The sequence below is a fragment of the Trichoplusia ni genome, chromosome 2 (genome assembly GCF_003590095.1).
Source record: "Trichoplusia ni isolate ovarian cell line Hi5 chromosome 2, tn1, whole genome shotgun sequence".
Taxonomy (NCBI): Eukaryota; Metazoa; Arthropoda; class Insecta; order Lepidoptera; family Noctuidae; genus Trichoplusia; species Trichoplusia ni.
In genome coordinates this window covers 14,231,847-14,253,502 of record NC_039479.1, presented here as the reverse complement: position 1 = coordinate 14,253,502, position 21,656 = coordinate 14,231,847, and the positions used below count along the sequence as shown (strand labels likewise).

Sequence of the window (21,656 nt, the reverse complement as noted above, 5' to 3'; positions counted from 1 at the left end):
ATAATACCTGGCAGTGATCTACTCAGTCTCTACGTGTACCCATGGGACAAATAAGCCCCAAGTAACTTGTGAATGTCATACCAAGGCAATTACGTTTAAAAGTTATACTAACTCTGAATAAGTAGAGATGAGTTCCAAGTTTATTGGTCATGGGAGCTTCGATAAGGGTGTATTTATATAGTTAAAGTGCTATTATTCAAATATCTACTAGTCTTTTTCTTTTTTATTTAATACACAGAAGTACCTACCTACCAGATAGCGGCACGTTATAATACGAGTAATGCAAGCGTTGACGTAATTTCACGTAATAATGTAGAGTCAACTTCTCGTGACTTTAGAATTCAGACGTAATCGCGTATTCGCCGGTACAGCTGTGTTGTTGAATTAATTGAGTCTGTTAATTCTGTCTGAGTACCCTCCAACGGTGGCAAACACGTGAAATGCACACTTTGGTATTGCTATAAAAAGCAGTGTGAATAGGACCTTACATTACAGTCAAGTGACTCTTACGAATGGTAGAGCGTAGCTTACAGCTGATGCTTCGTATCTGCCAGCCATATGCTTTTTAGTCATTTATTCAAAATAATGTGCAGAAAACTGTACAAAACTAACAAAAATGTAGACGAGTATTATAAGCACTTTGAGTTTTTTCGCGTAACTCAGAAAAACTCAGTTCGGGAACATAGAGTGAGGCTTCTGAGTTTGATACCTTAACTATATCTATTTATATGTATTGGTAACTGGGATTTATGTATACAGACGTTAGTAATACGTTTGTAAATTAATTCCTATTGCTAGACCCTTGCTGAAATAAAGCTGAAAGTTTTCTCACACGCATCCAGCAGCCTATTCAGAATGCACAAATGACGATATTTTAACTCTTGCTAGTTCTACTAAAATTGAACGACTAACAAGTGGGATTTGAACGTTAATGACGTCCATTGAATGCTTAATTCACGATTATGAATAAACAAGTTGTCGGGGTGACCAGTGTAGATGACAAAATATTACGTGAGAGGGTGGGGATTGGGGAATAATAAATAATACTTTGCAAACATATTTTCATTAAAAAGGTTGAAATAAACCTCCTTCTCACCACTTACTTCGTTGAATGAAAGTCCAAAATAACGTCTCAAAGACTCAATACAAGAAGTATTAATGTAGAAAACGGCTTTCAAAACTCTTGGCGGGAACTAAACTGGAAGACGGTGCCGTCATTTGTTTCGTTAATTACTCTGTAAAACCAGCGCACTAAGGACTCGATCGAAGTTTTTATGTGCTAACGTAGTTTTCAAAGAGGTAATTTGAGCATTGCGTTAAACGAGGCTATCTTGTTCTGGCCATCGACGTGTTAACGTGAATACCGCACGGTATCAGTACACTGCGCACTCCGCCCAATCACTGACAGCCTATGCTCTGTCCGGTAATTGAACATGTCCGGCTTAATGAAGTTTTCTCTATATGATGTACATAACGAACAGATATTTTGACACTGCCTGTAGCTATAAAATAAACCTGCATAGGTCATCTGCTTGGGAAAACCAAACTACCAGGATAAAAGTATTTACTGAAATATTCTTTTGTTTTTTGTAAATTTGATTTGATTATCTTTTTTTCCTTCCAATCCTATTGTGACGAATGAATAGTTTGGTAAAAGCTTTCCCTTTATTTTGTTCAACAGAAACAAAATGAGGATAAAGGTAAGAAAAGGGTTCTTTTGAAACTATTGATTCATCGGTATTCGGTATCTAGACTCACGTGAAAACTGTAAGAAAACTTGAAAACGTGATTGCTCGTATTGTGTCATCTCAAAAGCACTTTGATGAGAACTTGAACGCTGAACTCTCGCCGCCATGTTCGACAGTCTCAGTAATTTCATTAAAACTGAAATACTTCAACAAAGCAAATGATAGTTTGACACATACTAAACCTTGAAAAATGCTTGTTATTTTTTGATGATTTATAGTCTTTTACAAGGTTACATTTCTGGTGGCTCAATGAGAAGGAAATCATTTTGGCACATTAATCACAGGAAGCCACATGGAAATCCATGGCGCCGACGTTAGATTTAAAATTACCTACAGATTACAAATCACCGCAATCTTTTAAAATAAGCAGTTAGGTAGCTGTGGGTAGACGGGGAACCGCAGCGTAGTCGTGAAAGGGTAAAGAAACTTCATTAACCGCATGATTTGACAAGAACAACGTGATCAAGCAGTATTCATCAAAAACAAATTAAGTTGCCGTGCTCTAGCCTCTCCCAGGAATAAACAGGACAATTTGTGGATTTACAGGAGTGTAATATCATGACAATTTATTTCAGTACCTACTCCATATAATCGCCATGTTAGCTGAGTTTAAACTGAAAATAATATGCGTTTAAAAAACGTTTCTGTATGCGTAAATTGCATTTTGATATTTTGAAACATAAGGTCCAAAATTAACAAATACACATTCATACACTTAGTTCCACACTTATGCACATGGAAATGGGTATTATGGGTATGTAGGTATATCTGTTGTTTCAGTACGTCTTATAAGTGCGGTTTTCATAATCTTTTTGGTTAAAGCATAAAAACGCTAAAATACTTCTTTACTTTGGAAAAAAATAAATTATTTTTAGGGTTCCGTACCCAAAGGGTAAAAAGTGAATTATTACTGAGGCTCCACTTTCTGTCCATCCGTCATAACTAATATCGAGTACGAAGACGATTGACTTAAGTGCCAAATTGGGCACATTTTTTTTTCAAGCCACCTGTCAATCTCAAAATCTTGCCAACTAGGGGAGAAGTGGGATAACTCCGTCACAAGTTTTACTAACCACTTACGGGGCAGTTTCTTAAATATTTGTTATGTAAATATAAACTGAAAAAAGTGTTTTTTTTTTTAAGACGAGTTAACTACAAATAAATTGATAATTTTTCGGGAATTTTACCTAACTCTTTGTAAATTTTGTTTTCAATTTAATAAAAAAATCAAACCTTAAATTATAATACGAGCTCATACTACACGTGTGCTTCGCATTGTGGGTGCCTAGGAAGTTCAATTTATACGTAATCTGAAAATCTGGGCATGGCTGTTATAATTTTATAGGCGCATATAGAGAATTTCAGCAAAGAATGAAGGGGTTGGTTTTTGATAGGGGATTTCATATTGAGCGGCCGGCTAACATTAAAAGGTTAATCGTTCACATAAAACACGGTACAATAAAGAACGTTTCACCATTCATGAGGCACACCGAGTCAGACATCTCGCGTTATTATACTCGTAAAGTTCGCCCTTTCCTTGCATAATGACATGACGAATTGCGCTCGCGATATTTTTGCTTCTTTATATGATGAGGTCATTATGCGTCAGTATTACGACGCTAAATGCCGGAAAGGAATGGGCCTTCGAATGATACGTAGTTTATGGAAGTTGGAATTAAAAAATATTCAGGCATTGTATCTATTGTGAGTTCCTTATTTCGTGTCGCTGTAATGAAAACGTTGTGCATTGCCTACAAAACTTTTCCAGTGTGCTAAATATACAGCCGGTGCGTATTTTTTTTTAAGTGGTGAGAAAATTTAAAACAAATTCGGTCGTGGAGATAATGGAGAGCGCGAGTTTCGAGTAATAGAGAACGTGTGGCTGGCAAGCTGTGGCGGGTGAAAAAGTACAAAAGTTGTGTCCGCGTTAAAACCCGGCGAACGTGAACCTGTTTATCCCATAATAATACATCATTTTATGTTCCTCCTTGTTTTCATAATAATGCCCTAAATAACAAACAAATACTTTAATGTATTTTTTCTTTGTAAGAACAATATTTGAATAAGGTATTAAACTGCGACACATTTAAAACTTGATATTTTCAGCTCCGAATACTTCTTAACTCTCCGCAACTTTTACTTCCTTTCAATTCCGATTCATAATTCTTCTTAAAACTTAAATGCAAGTTAAAAGCTTAAAATAGTACCTAGTGAGCACTTTTCTGAGATTTTTTATTATTATGAAGTTTCTTTGAAAACTACCAATTGAGAATGTTATTTTGGTTCTTTAATAGCTCTTTCAACTATCATAAAAATAATTGTACTCTGTGAACTAAATCTGATTCTAAGAATTAAGGTTTTGCTATATCAAGTTGAAGCTCTTAGTTAAAAGCTATGTACACTACCATATTGTGCGAGTATGGCAAATTAAGAACAGCACAATTTTTTAAACAACTTCCTTTTAGATAAATCGTAGCGATTGTATGTACAGTTTTCTTTCAGCAGAATGTTGAAAGACAATTGAGTTCTACACGTCTGTACACAATTCCGAATCGATCATTACAAAGAAAAATGAAGTGTATCTTTAATAATTTCATAAAAATAAACGAGCAAATCTCCTCGCCAGAGTGGGAGAGCAGTTCGTGCTTGGAATAAATTTCTTCAGAGGGATCGTTTTCAATTTCATGGCTCAATCTTCGGGATCTCAGTGAGAATATGTAAAGGGGCATTTGTCGGTGTCAACACAATGTAATGAGCCCCTTTCGCATTAGCTACGTGCTTACGGCTGTTTTTATCTACCCTCATCCATATCTCTATTGGCAATATCATAATATGGATATTAGGATTTGATTTTTAAGGTTCTGAAGGCGGAAAGAGGGTTATCGTTTTACAACATTGCCGTCCTATATGCTAGATATTTATTTATAAGAATTGAAAGTTTTTTTAATAAAGTTTAGTTAAAGGAAATTTATGTGAAGTTTTATTAGCTTTGGATTGTTATGCCTATAAATCTGTTCTCAATTACAGCCTTTTATCTACTAAAGAAGGAATTAAAACGTAGCTTTATTAATTGGTTGGCGAAATTGAATTGATAACAGGAGCGGTAACAAAGAGATTTTGAAGAGACTCCTCGGTTACCTCACTAACGTAACTTATTCCTCGTTAGGTAATACGTAACTTAGTTAATTTAATAAAGTGAGTAAAACCTTGTCGAGGGTTAACGACTTAACTCTATCACAAAGAGGCATTTTGAATTCTTAATTACCGCCGCCGGCGAAATGCAACGAGGTACGAGAATCGTTTCTTTAGCTCTAAGTACTTATTATGAAACTTACCCTTTTTAATTTACTTTATTATGATTTTATGGAATTGAAACCTCATCTTCCTCATGTATATACACGTATTATTGGTTGTGTAACGGTATACAGGACTTCTATCTGTCTTATACTAATTTTCAAAACAAACGGTAGCTAAACTACATGATAAGCCTGAGAAAATATTAACGAAGACTCGTTAACATAAATTAAAATTAAATCAGTTAATTTCGACGGAAATCGCGTCCTTTAACCCAATTAACGGCACAGATAAAATCATGGTGCGGTTTATATGAAACAATAACGAGGTGTGGGAATAGGGCGACGCGACGCTGACCCTCGGCCCTCGGCGGCGGCGCTCGGCACTCGGCGCTCGGCGCTCGGCTCCTGAGTGACGGGTCGTGTCTTCACCCGGCCTGACCCTCGTATTATGACAACAGACGTATCTATCACAAATATGGGAACGTTTATGTTTGTGCCTTCACTAGATAAAGCCGACGACGAGGCTTATGCTTACATTCTGAAGGTTTCGTTGAGGTAACATTTTAATTTATTTGATGGAAGTTTAATTGCTATCAGTATAAACTTTTTAAGGCACTTGTTTGACTATTATAATGAAAATAGCGTAAAATACTGTTCCCTAAATTGTACTTTATTCTAAATTTTCCTCGTTTTTTTAATCTTTCGCCGTTATGCATACAACACGCCACAAGAGCATAGGGGATTTGAACTGTCTACCTTTATTCTCTTAAATTCGTGCATCGAAATTCGCCAGCCAATCTCCTCAGCCTTTGACATTGAAGTTCCCGCTATTGTGAATTGTTTCAGCGAAACATTCCGCTATTGGAGCAGTAATAACGTTTGTTCAAGAAATTCAAACGTGAAACTATTGCGAGGCGCGTCGGAGGGGTGCGCGGCGCGGCATAAACGTCGCGCGATATTGTGCCGAGTGAACCGCGGCGCCGCGACCTACTACACACATCGAGCCATTTGCACAAACATTCACTTGAAAACATAACAGTTACTGTGTGAAAATTGGTTCACCAAATCGTATGGATTTGATAGGATGTCAACCTGTTCGCTTCAATAAAAATATCGTAATTTACATCGCTTTCGCCTACACGTGTTGAAGCCTTATCGTCTCTACACCTGCGTACGGACGAGTTGCTCGTTATTTTTGATAGCGTGTCAACTTTTGGCATTCCTATGTTCAGAAAATGAATTATGTTTTCTAGTCATAGTACGAAGTTACTTTCCATAGCGAAATTTACCTCGAAAATGATTGTCGACGATGTTATTTGATGAAAGGCTTTGTATTTAATGTTTGTGTTGAGCCGCTTGAGCCAGCGTTATTCATATGTTTGTGCGGGCGCGGGTCGGCCACAGCAATGTCGTTGTTATTGAGAAACGAAATGTCACAATGAGTAGAAAGAGCCCTTGTTGATGAAGCTGTGTTCGACACGGCGCGAGGGGGTGAGGTGAGATTGCGACCCTTCTGATTACACAATGTTGGCTTTCATCCCTTGTGCTAGTCGCGCTCCGGAAATCTTTTGTGATTCGACTTCGGTTATTGTGGCGTGGCATACTAATACGAGGTAGGTAACGCCACTGAAATATGTGACGAGAAGGAACCACACGACCAGTTCTCATTTCATACTCCACACGTAATAAACGTACGACCTGAAGAATACGACCCAGATTGCCACAATCGGAACAGGCTACATTTTTTGTTGACTGACTATATAATTGAACTCTTTCATGTTTATTATTAAGTGGAGGATGGAACTAGTAGTGCAGTTTTTGTTTCATGTTGTGGGATGTTACCAGCTTATCTAATAGTTGGCAAGAAGTAAATTAAATTTGTGCCGCCTGTCGCCTCCATGATGTAGTGGACTGAACCCCGCGGTCACTCGCACACTTCACTTGTTTTATGGCCATTGCACTAAGATACACTATTTATGTACTATTCTATATTATTGCAATGACTGAGTAAATTCTAATGTAACTAAGGATTTTCCGAAACCTCCTATAAATTAAATTTATGATGTGATTGATGAAAGGTGATTTTTTATTTCTTTACTATATTTGTTTTCAAAAATAAATAAAGCAAACACAGCAATCACAAATAATAACAAAATTTACTTTATTTATAATTGTTACCAAATTCTCCTTTTGCCCACATTTGGTCTCAGATGTAAATTGAACGGATTGTAATTACAAGCATGTTTACGACAGCAGATCCAAACTTTTAACTGGTTTTAGATTTCTAATAGCTTGCGGATTAAGATGGCTTCACCAAATGCCTAATTAAGGTAAACCGTGACAATTAAAAACGTCGTTATTTATACGTAATGGTGAAAACACCGCTAAACGTTGTTTAGTAGTTTCGAAAACAGAACAATATGTAGAGCTAAATGCCATACACATGGTTATTTAGAACAGTTTCAAAAGACATTGCAATTAGAGACCTGAAAAATGAGTAGACTTCTTTTTCTTCTTGTATAAAAAAATGAATTGCTGTTCGTTAGTCTCGCTAAAACTCTAGAACCGATTTGGCTAATTTAAGTGTTGAAATATTCGTAGCAGTCCAGGGAAGGTTTAAATGGTTAGAAAATATGAAACAATTGCGAAAAAGAAAAAAACTGTAAAATTACCACGAGATCGGGTTCTACGCGGGCGATACCGCGGGAAACAACTAGGAGAATATAAAAGTCAAATAACCAAAAAGGAGTTACATGATTGACGTTAAACTTTTAAATCTAGGGAGACCATCACACTAACACGAAGGTTTTATTCTCACAGATAGGTTCAATAAAGCTGTATAAGTAATCGAATCATGGTCCCTTTTTATGTTAAACCCAAAAATTGCCACAATAATATTAAAGAAAGACGAAGAAACTGTAATCCAAGACAAACTTACATTCTTGGGTAAAGGATTTAAGTCAGTATGTCAGAAGCTCTCCGGGAGTGTGTCTCTTCTCTGATAAGAATACGTAAGAGCATAAAAATAAAAGTTCACATCGAAGGAACGGGAAAATGTCGCGGAATAATATTTGGGATTCCAGTTTTATTTGACTGCAGACCCTCTGCGAATGGAGACAGAGATTTCCCGAGATGGCCCTATCAAACATTTATGGAGTAGCTACATAAAAGGACAACACTTAAGAACAGTTTCAATAAGTGTTCGACGTAACTCGAGCGTAACGATATTACCAACGAGGCATAAAACTTCATTGCTCAGTTTCAAACTCAGATTTACTAACGATGCGAATATTTTTATTACATTTACTAGGTATTTCTGTAAGGGGATTTATGGTACCGTAAGAATATCAATTTGTTTTACGAGTACTAATCATATCGTAGTCCTATTAACATCACTGCTAATCAAAACATGTCACCTCGCAGGCTATTAAGAGATTATCTAATCGCTACATGAAACACTACACTAGCTATTGTACATATTCAGCTCCTGCGTAGCTAGCAACGCTATTGTGTTATACCTAATTAGTAATTACGAGAAATGTCTTCTCGCTGCAGCTAATTATAAACAAACATGACGGTCTGAATAAAAAAATCTGATTTTAATTTTTAAAACGTCTCTCGCTAGATTAATTTCTTCCTTTAAGTTTCATAGTAAGTAAAGAAGGAAATTTGAGATTGTTGAATTTCGAAATCGATTTATTCTTAATTTTTGTTTGCAGTTTCATGAAGGATTAGAATTAAATCGTATTAAAACAAAGAAGATAAATGTACGACAAAGGAACGTATGAATTTTGTCAGTGTTTGAAGACAAACCGTTTACCGATGAACCGATGTGGTTTGACCGGGCGCGAGCGCGAGCAGCTCGTATAAATGCAAATCAGCCGATTGTAGTCTTGCCTTGATTAATTTAAAACATTTACCAGTACCCTCTTACTCTTAGCGGCTGCTTTTTAGTTTCATTGATCTGAACATTTATTTCGCCGGTAAAGCGTTTCTCTTAGAAAACATTTTTTATTTCCACGTTTAATATTTGATGGCGGCGCAAAACGTTGCCTTTTGAGTTCTTTGTCACATCATTCATATAATATTTATCGTTACTGTAACAAAGAAATTCCATTTTGGGGCAAATGCGCAAATAGTTCGACGTTTGAATTTCCCCTGTGTAAATGTTATTACAGTACGTTCCGTTAGTGTTGCAGGTGAAACATTCCGCAATAACAGCCAAGTCGGTGCCTTGACAAAGTGGGATTGCCATATAATGCCGGGGAGGAAACGTCGCGCGCCTTGTCTTCGCAATACATTTGCATAAGCGAAAGATGGTAAATCGTCGATCGGCAGAGCGCAGTCGAACTTGCTCCCAAACGATACATTCATGTTATTAAACTTACTGTTGTTTCGCATTTAAAACTCTACCCAACTTAATCTAATTCTCCAATATTTCGTTTTAGCCTAATTGAATTTTAATCTGCTTCGAGCTTCGTCTTGGTCACCTGTGCGTACCGGTAATTCTTTCGAAAACAAAATTAACTAAGTTATTCCCCTAAGTAAGACGGATAGATTTTATGTGGGCGTAAAAAATAAGTTTAGCTGTGATTGACATATTATTAATGGTACGTTCTTTGTCTTTTAAATGTTGGAGTATACAGTATGGGTTTATTTCGACCCATTCTTTTTTTTTCAGAATTAAAACTGCATATCAACACATTTTGACATCATAAATGATTAATTGGTTGAAGTTGATTTGTTGTTAGTGTTTATTACGTAGCGGGTTAAAAGTTATAGTCTGTCCGCCTGTTTAAAGGCTGTATCTCATGAACAGCTAGAAAGTTGACATTCACAAATGAACTTTTTCTGATGAAGCTATAAAAAAAGGGTGAGGTTTTTTGGTGACACATAAATCAATTTGTAGATAGCTCACAGATTTCTTTGTCGTTGTACGGAACGCTCAGCGTAGCCAGTCCTGCTCGCACTTGACCGGTTTATATTTATGGATTTAAATTCATCTCTCCGTAATAAAAGGCTCAATATGCATGTAAAAATGATTCATGAAGGAGATAACGAGAAAAAATAATCCGTGTGTCGTTTCCTCTTCATTCTTGGCTCGAGCCGCGAGATTATCACGCTCACCGTGATTATGATTTAGCGGCACCAGCCGTGGGAAAAAGTGGCAAGAATAAAATTAAAATTACATTTTGTGCGTCCTCATTACACTTTTATATTTCCTTGGAAATGTTTCACCATATTTATTCTGTTCAAAACCTCTGTTAAGATCACGTTCCTATATAGGCTGAATTATAATAATATACGTCAATATAAAATCATATTCCTACTAGTCTGTTCAGTAAATGATATAAAATCTCAGAGTATATTATGTATGACTTTTGTGTTTTACATAATACTAGTTCAGTTAGCATCTGGTATTACGTAAATACTGGTTGCAGACAGGTATCGCGGCCAGGTGGCGTTAACAGCCGTATTTGTCATCCGCGCACCGACTCCAAAATGTTCCAATTTATCACAAATTTGATATTTATCTACTGTTTCTTGCATTGTAAACAATATGCGATTTTGTGCTTTTAATGTTTTGCAAGTGAATGAGAATATGTTGTTTTTGATAATATGTACCTGGTCTGGATGTATTAAGTTAAAATTATTTTTAGAACTATAGTGATCTGCATTGTTTTTATTCATTTTTAAGCCCCAACGCAAAAAGCTCCGGTCATAAGTTTGATGTGTCTGTGACATCATAGCTCTCGAACAATATAAGCGGTTTTAATTTAGTATGTTTTGAATGAAAGCTGAATTATGTGCGAGTATTCTTCGACATGTTTAATAAAAACCCGTCGAGCCTGGTTACATGTTCTTACTGTCGGGGGCTTTTAATTTTTTTATTTTATCTTATACATATTTAAAAAGATAACTATTAATTTCAAATGTCCACATAAATTAGCTTCCAAAAGTAATCCAATGTTGCTTGTGCTGTTTTTTTCATGCTATAAATAAAGCAAATAAATAATTTATAAATGCCGAAATAGAAAGCAAATCGAAATGTGATTTGAAGGCATCAATCACTTATAGTTTTGTGTAAGAACAACAGAGGGCATCGTCTACAATAGTGAGTGTAAGGGTCGTTTGGTTCGCCGAAGTTTTTATACTGTGTACGCCTGGGCCACATAACGAGCACCTGCGCCCTCATCTACATAATGTGGACAAGTCGTTCAACTCCGCGCTGGACACTTTCTGCTTCACTCCACTACTTGTCATTCTCAAACATCAAATCTTTATACTTACTTTTCATCTGATGTTGTTTTTTTGTTTTTAAAATTGAATAGTGAATGAACTCGTCTCAAATGGCTCGGTAATCGTTGGTGTCATATTCTTTGATCCTTGGTCATTTTTTTATTGATAGCTATCAATCTAATCAAATCGAATTCAAAAAGAGGAGGTAATCAATTCGTCTGTATATTATTTTTATTAATAGGAAATGTATACATGTGTACTGAAGATATATCATCGACTATACTGAATCATAAATAGGCCAGGAACAATCTTAATTAAATCATTATGTTTTGTATTATCATATTTTTCGTCCAAATATTGTTGACCATCATTGAAAATGTCCCTATTCTTCACCAGGAAGTCATTGAACTATGTTCATGCATACGCTCATCTTAAGTGTTACACGTTAAACTTGTATTTTCGTGTTGCCCGCGGGAGCTGTAAGTTTCCTGAAATAAAAGATAGCTCACACCTTGTGTTTATCTCAACCTTCGAAGAAGACAAATTATTTTTTAATATCACTATAATTATAATGTTGAAATTGTTACTTTTATAGTATAATCATAACTTTCGTGAGACGGATTCATAAATATTTATTTAACATGGCTAAAAGGAAAGCTTGAGGATCACCGTGAGCTTACAATAACGTACAGAACGCAGCACAATGCTCTAAATTAAAAGGTCATCCTTGATACATATTATGCTCATTTATAATCCACATAAAAAGGAGCACGAAAACAAAAACTGCGAAACATATGTGCATGTCGTGTGTAATGGGAGGTGATCTGATAAAACGGCAGTCCGTGATGCTGTAGGGAGCGCATTTAAAAGGTATCCGGAGAGTCGTAAAGAAACTTGTGCCCTTAGCGACAAATGAAACAACGGGGAAAACGGAAACTTGAAACATTCCGCAACAAACATAATAGTCGCGCGCGGGCTTATGCTAACACCAATACATGACCGAATTACCGTCACATTGCTATAAAATTTACTTACGCTGTCGCCTGGGTCTATATGTATTTTCTTTGATGATACACGATTGTTTCGTTATCTTTTATTGCAAAAAAGATTGGATAAACAAATAAAAATCAAAATGTGAACAAATATTTGCGCTCGATTGTCTTTTGTTTATTGAGTCGTAACTAAAAAAAGTCTTGTGAAATAAACGTAACAGTTCACAGCTCCTTTATGTCACGCGGAGGATAAAGCAAACAAATAAAATTGAGTCTCAACGAGTGCTCGTTCGGCTCGTGTCGCCTTTGACTGTGGCCGTTGCGTTATTATTTGCACGAAACACAATTTACATACAAATAGGATAACGCATTACCGCCGAGTGCTTGCAATTATCTAATATATCTGGATCTTCGTACTTGTCGAATAATGGGAAGCAACGCACTTGATTGGGTATCGTTGTAATTAGCGGTGAATGGTTTGGATTTGTGGCTAATGCCCGCCGCGCAGTTCAATGGATCCCGGAGCTTAAGCTGTGCTTGATGTGGTTAGAGATGGGTGACCGATCTTTACACGTCGACACTCTCTCAACTGTCTGCTCAGGTACTGAAATAGAATAACAAACGTACGACATGTTCTAGTAACAAGCATATCATAAAACGGTTTTCTTATAAGACTTGCATGTTAACTTTAGCAGCACATTTAATGAAACAGCTTTCCTTTTTAAATCTCACATCAAACACAACTAAACCGGTATTGAATAAAAAAAGAATGATTAAAGCGAGCAAATCTAAAGATGCAATCCTAATGTTGGCCCTCGTTAACGCTGGAAAAAAGCGACAGAAACAAAACGTTGTCGTTGCGGTTTCAATTAGGGTGGCCTGTGGTCGGTGGCCGGCTAGCTCTAATTACCGAGGACGAGAGACGCGGTGTGGTGCGGCGTGGTGCCGCCGCGACGCCGCGGTCGCAGCGACGCTGACCACACTAATCACTCGCCAGGGATTTTAACTCGTATAGATTAGAAATTAGCTAATTAGTTATTCAATAGCGAACAGCATAAAGTGAAATACAAAACTTTTAATATGTAATAAATGTATAGAGTAAAAGTTTCGTATGAAGAATATGTTTTATTAAACTTTTAAGCATCATGAAACATGAATTTTACTTTTCAGACAGAATGATTAGGATTGGAAGCAAAAAGGTGTCTAAAGTTGATCTGAAATGATTTCGGGTTTACAAAACAAAATCTTAAAATTGAACTAGAAAAGCGTTTTTACGAAAGATAAAAAATTTATCACCGTGTAAGTTAGAAAAAAACACACACAAATAACTATATTCAACCAGTTTTAATATCCTTTTATTTAATATTCATTCGTAATTTAAAATGTGTAAACTAAATTGAAGTTGATCTAGAGAATGACAATTTTATTCAATGGCTAGGGCAATTCCTTTTTGGGCCCATTAACATTATGCGTTCCAATCGTCGTTACCGCGGCGCCCACATCTCGGCGGGAAAACGACTAGTGTAAATGCTTGTTCCTATCACATGAGATTTTATCTTATTCGAAGAAGAAGAATATGTAAGAATCCTTTACTATGTGTTGACACTGTTTACTATGGCTTGTTTTGACTTTTCAGTTCGAATTTTAACAAATCATGCGTACGTATTTTCTTCTTCTAGTCTAAGCACTAAAAAAAGTTAATCGTTTCTAGAATATTTTTATTCTTTTGGCCTCAAAATTTGAAACTACACATATAATAAGGCTAATCATAAGAATTTATAATTGACTAAATGTGCTATTAGTTCGTTTAAACCTACTTACGTTAAAATCTTTGACTTAAACGCTATATTCATTTTTTAAATGTTGTCTTTAATTCCAATGTGCAAAATGTAAAAATATTTATGCCTATCAATGACAATTGTAATCTGTATAAATTAATGTAGTTACAAATGTTACAATAATACTGTAGCATATATTTCGGTAGTTTTTCCTGTACATTTCATACCATTAATTCTGAGTAATTCTTTAAACTAGCTATAAAAATAGCATTAGAATTCTAAAATACCTAAATAACACTATATAACAAAAAGTTTACATACTCTCTTTAACTCTATAAATATCACGTTTGCTATTTGGCACTATGGTTTGTATTGGCTATGGTGCATTGCTTTTCAAGTGACGTCATCATCGGCACAGCTCAGTGTTGTCATCGGCGTCGTACGACACGCACGGCACGTCCGGCGGGGCTAGGAACAGTTTCCCTGACGCACAAGCACAGAGTTGGTATACATTTTTAGCTTTTCCACTCTTATTTGCCTTTTCAGTTCTAACAGCTTCCTTTAAATTACTGATCACTATATTTTGAGCGTTGAGTTTAATCTGGAAATAGAAAATAGGCATGAATGATAAATAGATCACATTAAATAAAACAGATGGTAGAAACTATTATTGCAACTTACGGCTCCAACAACTGAGTCCAATTTGATGTTGCCATGTGAAGTTATGTCAATATTTCCTGCTCTGCTTTCAAGAAATATGTTCTCTGGAGCTCTTAAATCCAGTCGCCTCGTTAGTGATTCCAACCTAAGTAGAGAATAAAGTTAATTATTTTTTTCACAAACATGCAGTAGTTTTGAATTCTCCCTTTATGCATACATCTACAAAAATGCTAAAGCTCTACAGGTTCTCTACTCTAAGGTTCTTTCAAGATTATTTGATTATTTCTAGTCCCTGTATTTTGGTATTAAGAACTTCTTGATCGTATGATCATTATTCGGGGTCATGCCTATTATTAAAATCCGTTACCCCTTTCTCCATACACTTTTTTCTACTTGAACCAAAAAAAGCTTACGTCAAGTCGAAAGCAGGTGGAGCCCGAACTGCAGGCACTTGAACCGTACTCTTGACGGTGACACCGCCAGGTCCGTCGATGGCCAGGGCTTCGGAGTACACCCGCACCTCCTCGGGAGCCGCGGAGAAGACTGGCCCGCCGCGGGCGTCCCGCACGTGGAGTGCCCGGCCACTGAACTCAAGGTGATCTCGCTCTGGAAATAGAAGAGGTTAGAGATTCAAAATGATAAATGATTATCAGATAAATACAAAGTTATGAAGTAACGTCCCGATTTTAGTGTTTAAAAATATTTATGAAACTTATTTGCGTTATAAACTTACCTAATAAAATTCAGCCTATTATTTGTATTCAAATAATCAAGGATAGACTAATTTATTTAGCTATGTAAGAAAGAGATCAAAAGACATTATAAAAAAATAGCAACTTTGAAAGTAGCCACATAATACTAACTTATAAATAGCTTGGAGTGACCTAAATGGTCTGGGTCGGCAACCTGTACAGTGAAGTTGCGATGGGAATGTACTGTAATAGGTTGCGCGACCTGTGACGTAATGGTTGAAGCAACCAGGTTGTCCACCACCCAGGCCTGCCCGTCCACATGGATACCACCCTTGACTATCCTTATAGGCCCGACACCATTCTGTAACACATCATTAAATTGAAGCAAACATATTTAGTATGACGCGGAAAATATACTTAACCTAGATTGGACCTTAAAAAGTTACTAAAGGCAAAACACTTTTCTGTTCGTAAAATTATGTAAATGATAAATACACCAGAATGTTCACAGCAGGAACTAAAACTAATCCCGCTCTCTCTAAATAGAAATACTGGTTTTTATCTAAAAGCCAAACACAAAAACACTTACCATACTTAGTTTCAAAGCGCCAACTATCCACAAGGTGAGCGCTATATTTAAAAACACTAGCAGCATTAGTAGTACTAAGATGCCGTATAAGGCATTTCTTCTCCATCCTCTGGTGAAGATGGTGGGTACGCAGCCCTGGGCGCCTTCAGCAGGGCCGGCCGGCGCCTCGCCAGTAGGGGTGCAGCCCCACCCGCGCCGCGCGCTCGACCCGCTATCCTCCACGCTCATTGTGACCGCCGCCTTATTTTATTGGAACTCACTACGATTCTGAAACAAAGGATTACGTTGAGTATTAATTTGTTGCTGTAAGAGCAATTAAGAGCAAAATCGATTATTTATTTTGTTTGTTTGTTTCGTAGCAACTAGTTTGTTATTTTAGTGATTATAATTCTGTACTGGACAAGACGTATACGTTTTCCAATTTGACTTCAGGATTAAGGCAGTCGTTTCAGAAACCATTTTTCGGGGTTGGTAGATATATGATAAAGGCAACTCTCGATTCACCTGTTATAATCCTAAAATAGTAAAGTCAATTTACTATTTTAGGTAAAATTTTGTTAAAATTCTGTAAAATTTTGATTCAAACAGTTTGCTTTGCAAGTTCAGCAATTTTTCAGACGTAAAATTTGTGGCTTTTGTGTAAAACAACCAAGTTTGTAAAACATGTAAAATCGATATGTCAGGCAGGACTTATGCAAGTGTTGCCCAAGGGGTCACGGAGCCACCTGCACCCTCCTTTGTTGTAGAGATTCGGAGATAGTAGACATGTGCAGTTTGTGCTTAGGTATAACAACGGCGCGCAACGAGAATACACTGTACGTGTTAAATATGTCGTAACTGACGTGTGCCATTATAAACTTGTTGACGTATGCACAGACTCATAAACTACGCAGCAAACTGAAGAATACGTAAGTCATGGATGAAAATGTTGTGTATACTGAGTACTCAGTAATACTTAGTCAATTTAATCCAGCTAAATATCCCAAGGCGCTAGTTTTATCGTACACGCCGAACGAATACAGTACAAATATCGATGTAGAAATATATATCGCCGGTAGACACCGCAGCACACTTCATCTACAATACATTCTCCACAGCGTGATTTTTCAATTAGTTGGCTTGTAATTGAATGAAAAACAAGGTAGGAGCGAGACAAAAGTTGCATATAAAGCGCACTGTAGTACACTAATGAACGGCGCACAGCGAGCACCCACTAATGAATATAACACTGGAGCTTTTCGAAAAACATCCATTAAGTAGGCCGAATGTTGTCATTACCATTTTAACAGAAATCTCTTGTTAATTGACTATACCGGCTTGTACCTAATAAAGGTTTTATTATAGAAAAATAATAACATTTTAATATCCGATTTTCGAATAAGCTTGCATGACATACTTTTGGCACGCCAAATGAACGAGCACTACAACTGTTGGTTAAATTATTATTGTTTAAATACTAAACGACTTGATTAGTACAGTAGCAAAGTTATTGGATCTAGGCTAGGTTACGAGGTCAATTCCCGTGCGGGATAAACGTGTACCTGTCTACTAACTGTGTGAAATTTTAATTCTTGTTTAGGGGTCTGGACAGCTGGCCCTTTAGAATTAATGTAGTTAGGTACATACCAAAACAAAATGATACGAAACTTATGATTATACAGTTTTTTTTAAATCCTGTCCGATACATGCTAGACGTGCTAATGAGACGATTAAAAATATAGGATTTCATTTAACATATAAATATATTTCTTTAGCACAATAGTAACTACAAATATTTAGCCGAATTTTGGAATAAATAGGGAAGCAAATAATAAACGAATACCTAGAGAATATATTTTGAAAGATGTTTAGAAAAATTCGTAGTTGTTGCCAAGTAGTTGTCCAGTTTTTGTGATCTCCGAGATTTTAAGGACTGTTGGTATAAATTGTCATGTATTTTAAATATGAAGGTCATGTATCTGAAACAATCGATCTTACAGATTTCAAACACTATCTCAGTTGAGTAAATAGCGAAATGTCGTAAAAGCGACATTGATTTACCGTGATATATTTATTTTCAGTCAAGGTTATGTGTTTCTTCAGCTACTCAATGAAGATGTACCTATTCATTGGGCGAGCAATGACATTCATATGTGTATTATTGAAACGTTTCTTTTGATATTGATACAAGGCTTGACTGATTAATTAGAGTCTATTAACAGCAACTATGCTTTAGAATTTCTAACCTCATGATTATTGAGAGTGTTTAATAAGTTGTTGCTTTTCTGCAGGTAACAAGAACAAAGAAAAGTTTTGAAATGTAGGTCTATGTGTAGTCTTGATATGTAATGTTTATTTAAAAAAGTTAAAGAAAAACACTATATTTATTGATAGATAAAACAGATGATTAGTTTAAAGGTACCATAAAACACATAGGAATGTATAAAAATGCACTTTACCTACCAATATCTTGTACTCGCATTAAAACGCTGCAATACGGCATGCTATTTTTGTTTCAACCATAAAAGCACTAAATCCAATATTGTAGGCACACCAGACACAGCGCCAGTAGTTTTGCGCACAAGCTCATCTCGTCTGACCTATTTACATGTTTAAAAGAAACTAACAGTAGTGTTTAATAACTAATTATGATTGACTGGTATGAGCAAAAGCTCTCCAGTTTTGAATGCAATCGTTTTACTATTGCTACACACATTCAACATATACAATATCGTGATGTTGTCTAGACAATCCAAAATTACTATCGAATGAACTGAAAGGAATGCATTTATGAAATGAGCGACTGCGTTATTGAAAAGAAATTACGTATACATATTAAAGGGGAACTCTTGTTTTCCCTACAAAATTAAAATTTATAAGAGGAGGAATGCTTCTGATAAATTTTAATTAATAGATTTTATTATGCTTCAACTTTGTAGCAAATAAAAAGATTACTTTTATACTTACTTCATCATGCTTGCTTTAGTATTCTATTTATTCGACAGCATGGACAGACTACGGTTGTTAGCCTAGTCATCTAGTGTGTTACGACTATGTCGGTATCAGAATGGCAGGCTTTGTTGAGAAAGCTTTTCCCAGTACAATAGGCCACTCTACCTGAGACTGTATATTACTTTACTTTTAGTCTATGTATCACGTCTATGGTCTAAGGTCATTGATCCGTTTTTAAAACAAATAAGTGTATGTGTAGTTCTGAAAGAAAGATACAGCTTAATAAGTACACATCCAACAATTACAATAAATACTAATTCGCTAAGTCACAGTCAGGCCAGTGGGGTTGTGCATCGTGCAGTGATAAATACTACGAGTGCTGCGTAGTCCGACATACCGCTGTCTCGCCGACCGCTGTGGTTAACGCCTGGCATCGAGTATGCAAATTGTATGATAGCTGTGTTTTACGCACATAATTAAACACATGAAGCACAGAGCTAATGAACCTTATTTTAACGTTAACTTTTTCACTATTTCATTTGCTGTTGGGCCATTAAAAATTGCCATAAAAGCGTACTATGAACTTGATTCCGAACTTTTATATTTACTTCTATGGTCTCCGATGTAAACAATATCGTTTATATTAATTGAGCGATGCGGCCGGCTGCACCGGGCGTGTACTGTGACTGAGACTAGGTAAATTCATAGGTGGTGGAAGCAACACTCGAAATATCTGGCGCGAAGCGAGGTGAGGCGGCGTGCTCCAGAATATAATATCAGGCGGTGGAGTGGCCTGCGCTCGACTCGGCCCCTCAGTGCGCCCATGCCGCCGCCGCCGTCGGCCCTCATAATAAACGATATAGTGCGAAAATAGAAGCGGAACGGGTATCGCCGTACTCTCCACGTAAATAAAATACCGACATTTGCAGCGTTCCTGTCTCTCGCTGGCCGCGTTTCTGTTTTATGAATTTCAGTTGGTACTAGCTAGTAGCGTTTCGATCGATCTGATGCCAATGGTTTAAAAATAAATGCCGCACTTAATCCCACGTCAACGCCTGAATTTGTAAACTAGGTAAATTGGCTTACGCGTCACATTTTAACTTGAAAGTTGCAACGGCTGCACATTATATCATTGGATTATTAAAGCACTTTTTAAATGGTGAACTCACTTTCGACGTTGAGATGATTAGAGGCACGTTGGTAGGTGTCACACAACACAGTAACTGCATCAGGCGCGCTATACGTATAGCCGAGTGTGCGCGAGCTGTCTGCTCCAGCGTCATAACAACACTGGCATGCGCGAGCGACGCCGCCGCCGCTGCCGAATCCAGTTCGTTTTGAAGTGTTGCATTTTTAATCGGGCGCTTGTCTCGCGCGGGACATAACTCGACAACGCTCTGGATACAGCTGGGTTTCTCCCTATTACCAAGTCTAGTTAACGTTAACGTGTCATTAACTGACGCGTTCATATAAACTCGTAAATAATTAAAGCGGACACGACCCTGACAACAGTAATTATCTCTGTGATACCTTCCTCGAGCCGGTAGCGCGCCGGCCTAACGTTCTTCATATATAGCTATTGAATTTTGGAAGATGTTAGGATTAGTCGGTGTGTAGCTTGGGCATGTCAATAAATTATTGATTTATCTTGAAATACATTATGAAAGTTATCGTGGTAAAACTTTTAGCTACATACAATGCACATGTCTTATACTGGTCAAAGCAAACACTCGGACAGTAAAGAATTCGTAAACACATTTGATAGTCAAAATTTTATGTAAGTATATTTATTTTTTACGATCACGACCGTCACACACCACTGTCTGCCTCCCAATATAAAAGAGAATTCAAATACTGCTTAGGTTCAACATAAAAGTTTACGTGTCCATAACAAAGTAGCGAGCGAATAATAATCCGGAATATTTCATGTCCTCTTCTTGTGGATTTTTGGAAACAGCGATGAAATCGTATTGGATGTCACTGAATGTTTTCATGGAAGTTTTATTGAGCTGATAAATGTCAGCCCCCAGGGACATCCACGCTGGCATTTTTTAGATAAGTAAAAGAGAAAAGGGCGATGTTAGTAAGACCCTCAGATTGTTTTTATGATAAAGCGGACGACAATACCTGATTTGACAGCGAACAGAATGGTTGTTTTTCTTACTGAATTCCAAATTCTGAAATGATGATAGATTCCTGTTTTATGACAAAGCTGTTACATTTTTAAATGTTTGCGAAAGAGATGTTTGAAAAAGAGAGAAGCAAGTAAGATTTGTTTCAGACCCGCTTAATTCAGGCCCCGTTCCCCACTCGATCCTGTTTTAGGAAACAATCCCCGTGATCCCCGCGTGATGCTGCATAATGTCGCCCGCCCGGCGCCCCCGGACCTACTAGCTATTATTAATTTAAATAAAACTGCGTTCCACGAGACTGTTAGATCAGGGAAAAATATTTTAGAAAACCACTATCGATGTTTATTCTGTCACTAAAATGTTAGTTCTTGCATTCTTTGAATTATTAATGAAATAGCAAGAAAAATATTAAATATCCAATAAATTTTGCACTGCTTAGTACCTTGATAGTTTAGTCTTAAAATTAAATGGAAAGTGTTTTGAAGTAGTCTTTAAGTACAAAATGATCAATTGGTCCAATAAAAAATATGAATATTAGAATGAGGACGATGAGTGCCACTCATGTAAAACAATATAAGCGAACAGTTTGGAGGGCGAG

The 21,656-nt window shown here is 36.8% G+C and overlaps 1 protein-coding gene across 4 annotated transcripts; it reads right to left on the bottom strand.

The window, feature by feature from the left end:
• Positions 1-13,601: 13,601 nt before the first annotated feature.
• On the bottom strand, positions 13,602-21,439 carry LOC113508310 (delta-sarcoglycan-like). 4 transcript variants are annotated; one of them, XM_026891265.1, is made up of 7 exons: positions 19,324-20,051; positions 18,438-19,187; positions 15,996-16,262; positions 15,578-15,767; positions 15,128-15,320; positions 14,736-14,859; positions 13,602-14,655 (listed from the first exon to the last, which is right to left on the bottom strand). In XM_026891265.1, the coding sequence occupies exons 3-7, from the start codon at positions 16,221-16,223 to the stop codon at positions 14,461-14,463; spliced, it is 930 nt and encodes a 309-aa protein (XP_026747066.1). In that variant the 5' UTR covers positions 16,224-16,262; positions 18,438-19,187; positions 19,324-20,051; the 3' UTR covers positions 13,602-14,460. The 4 variants fall into 4 exon arrangements, with proteins under 4 accessions (XP_026747066.1, XP_026747064.1, XP_026747065.1 ...); XM_026891263.1 differs by lacking the exons at positions 18,438-19,187; positions 19,324-20,051 and adding an exon at positions 20,096-21,439; XM_026891264.1 differs by having other exon boundaries at positions 18,438-20,051.
• Positions 21,440-21,656: the final 217 nt, after the last annotated feature.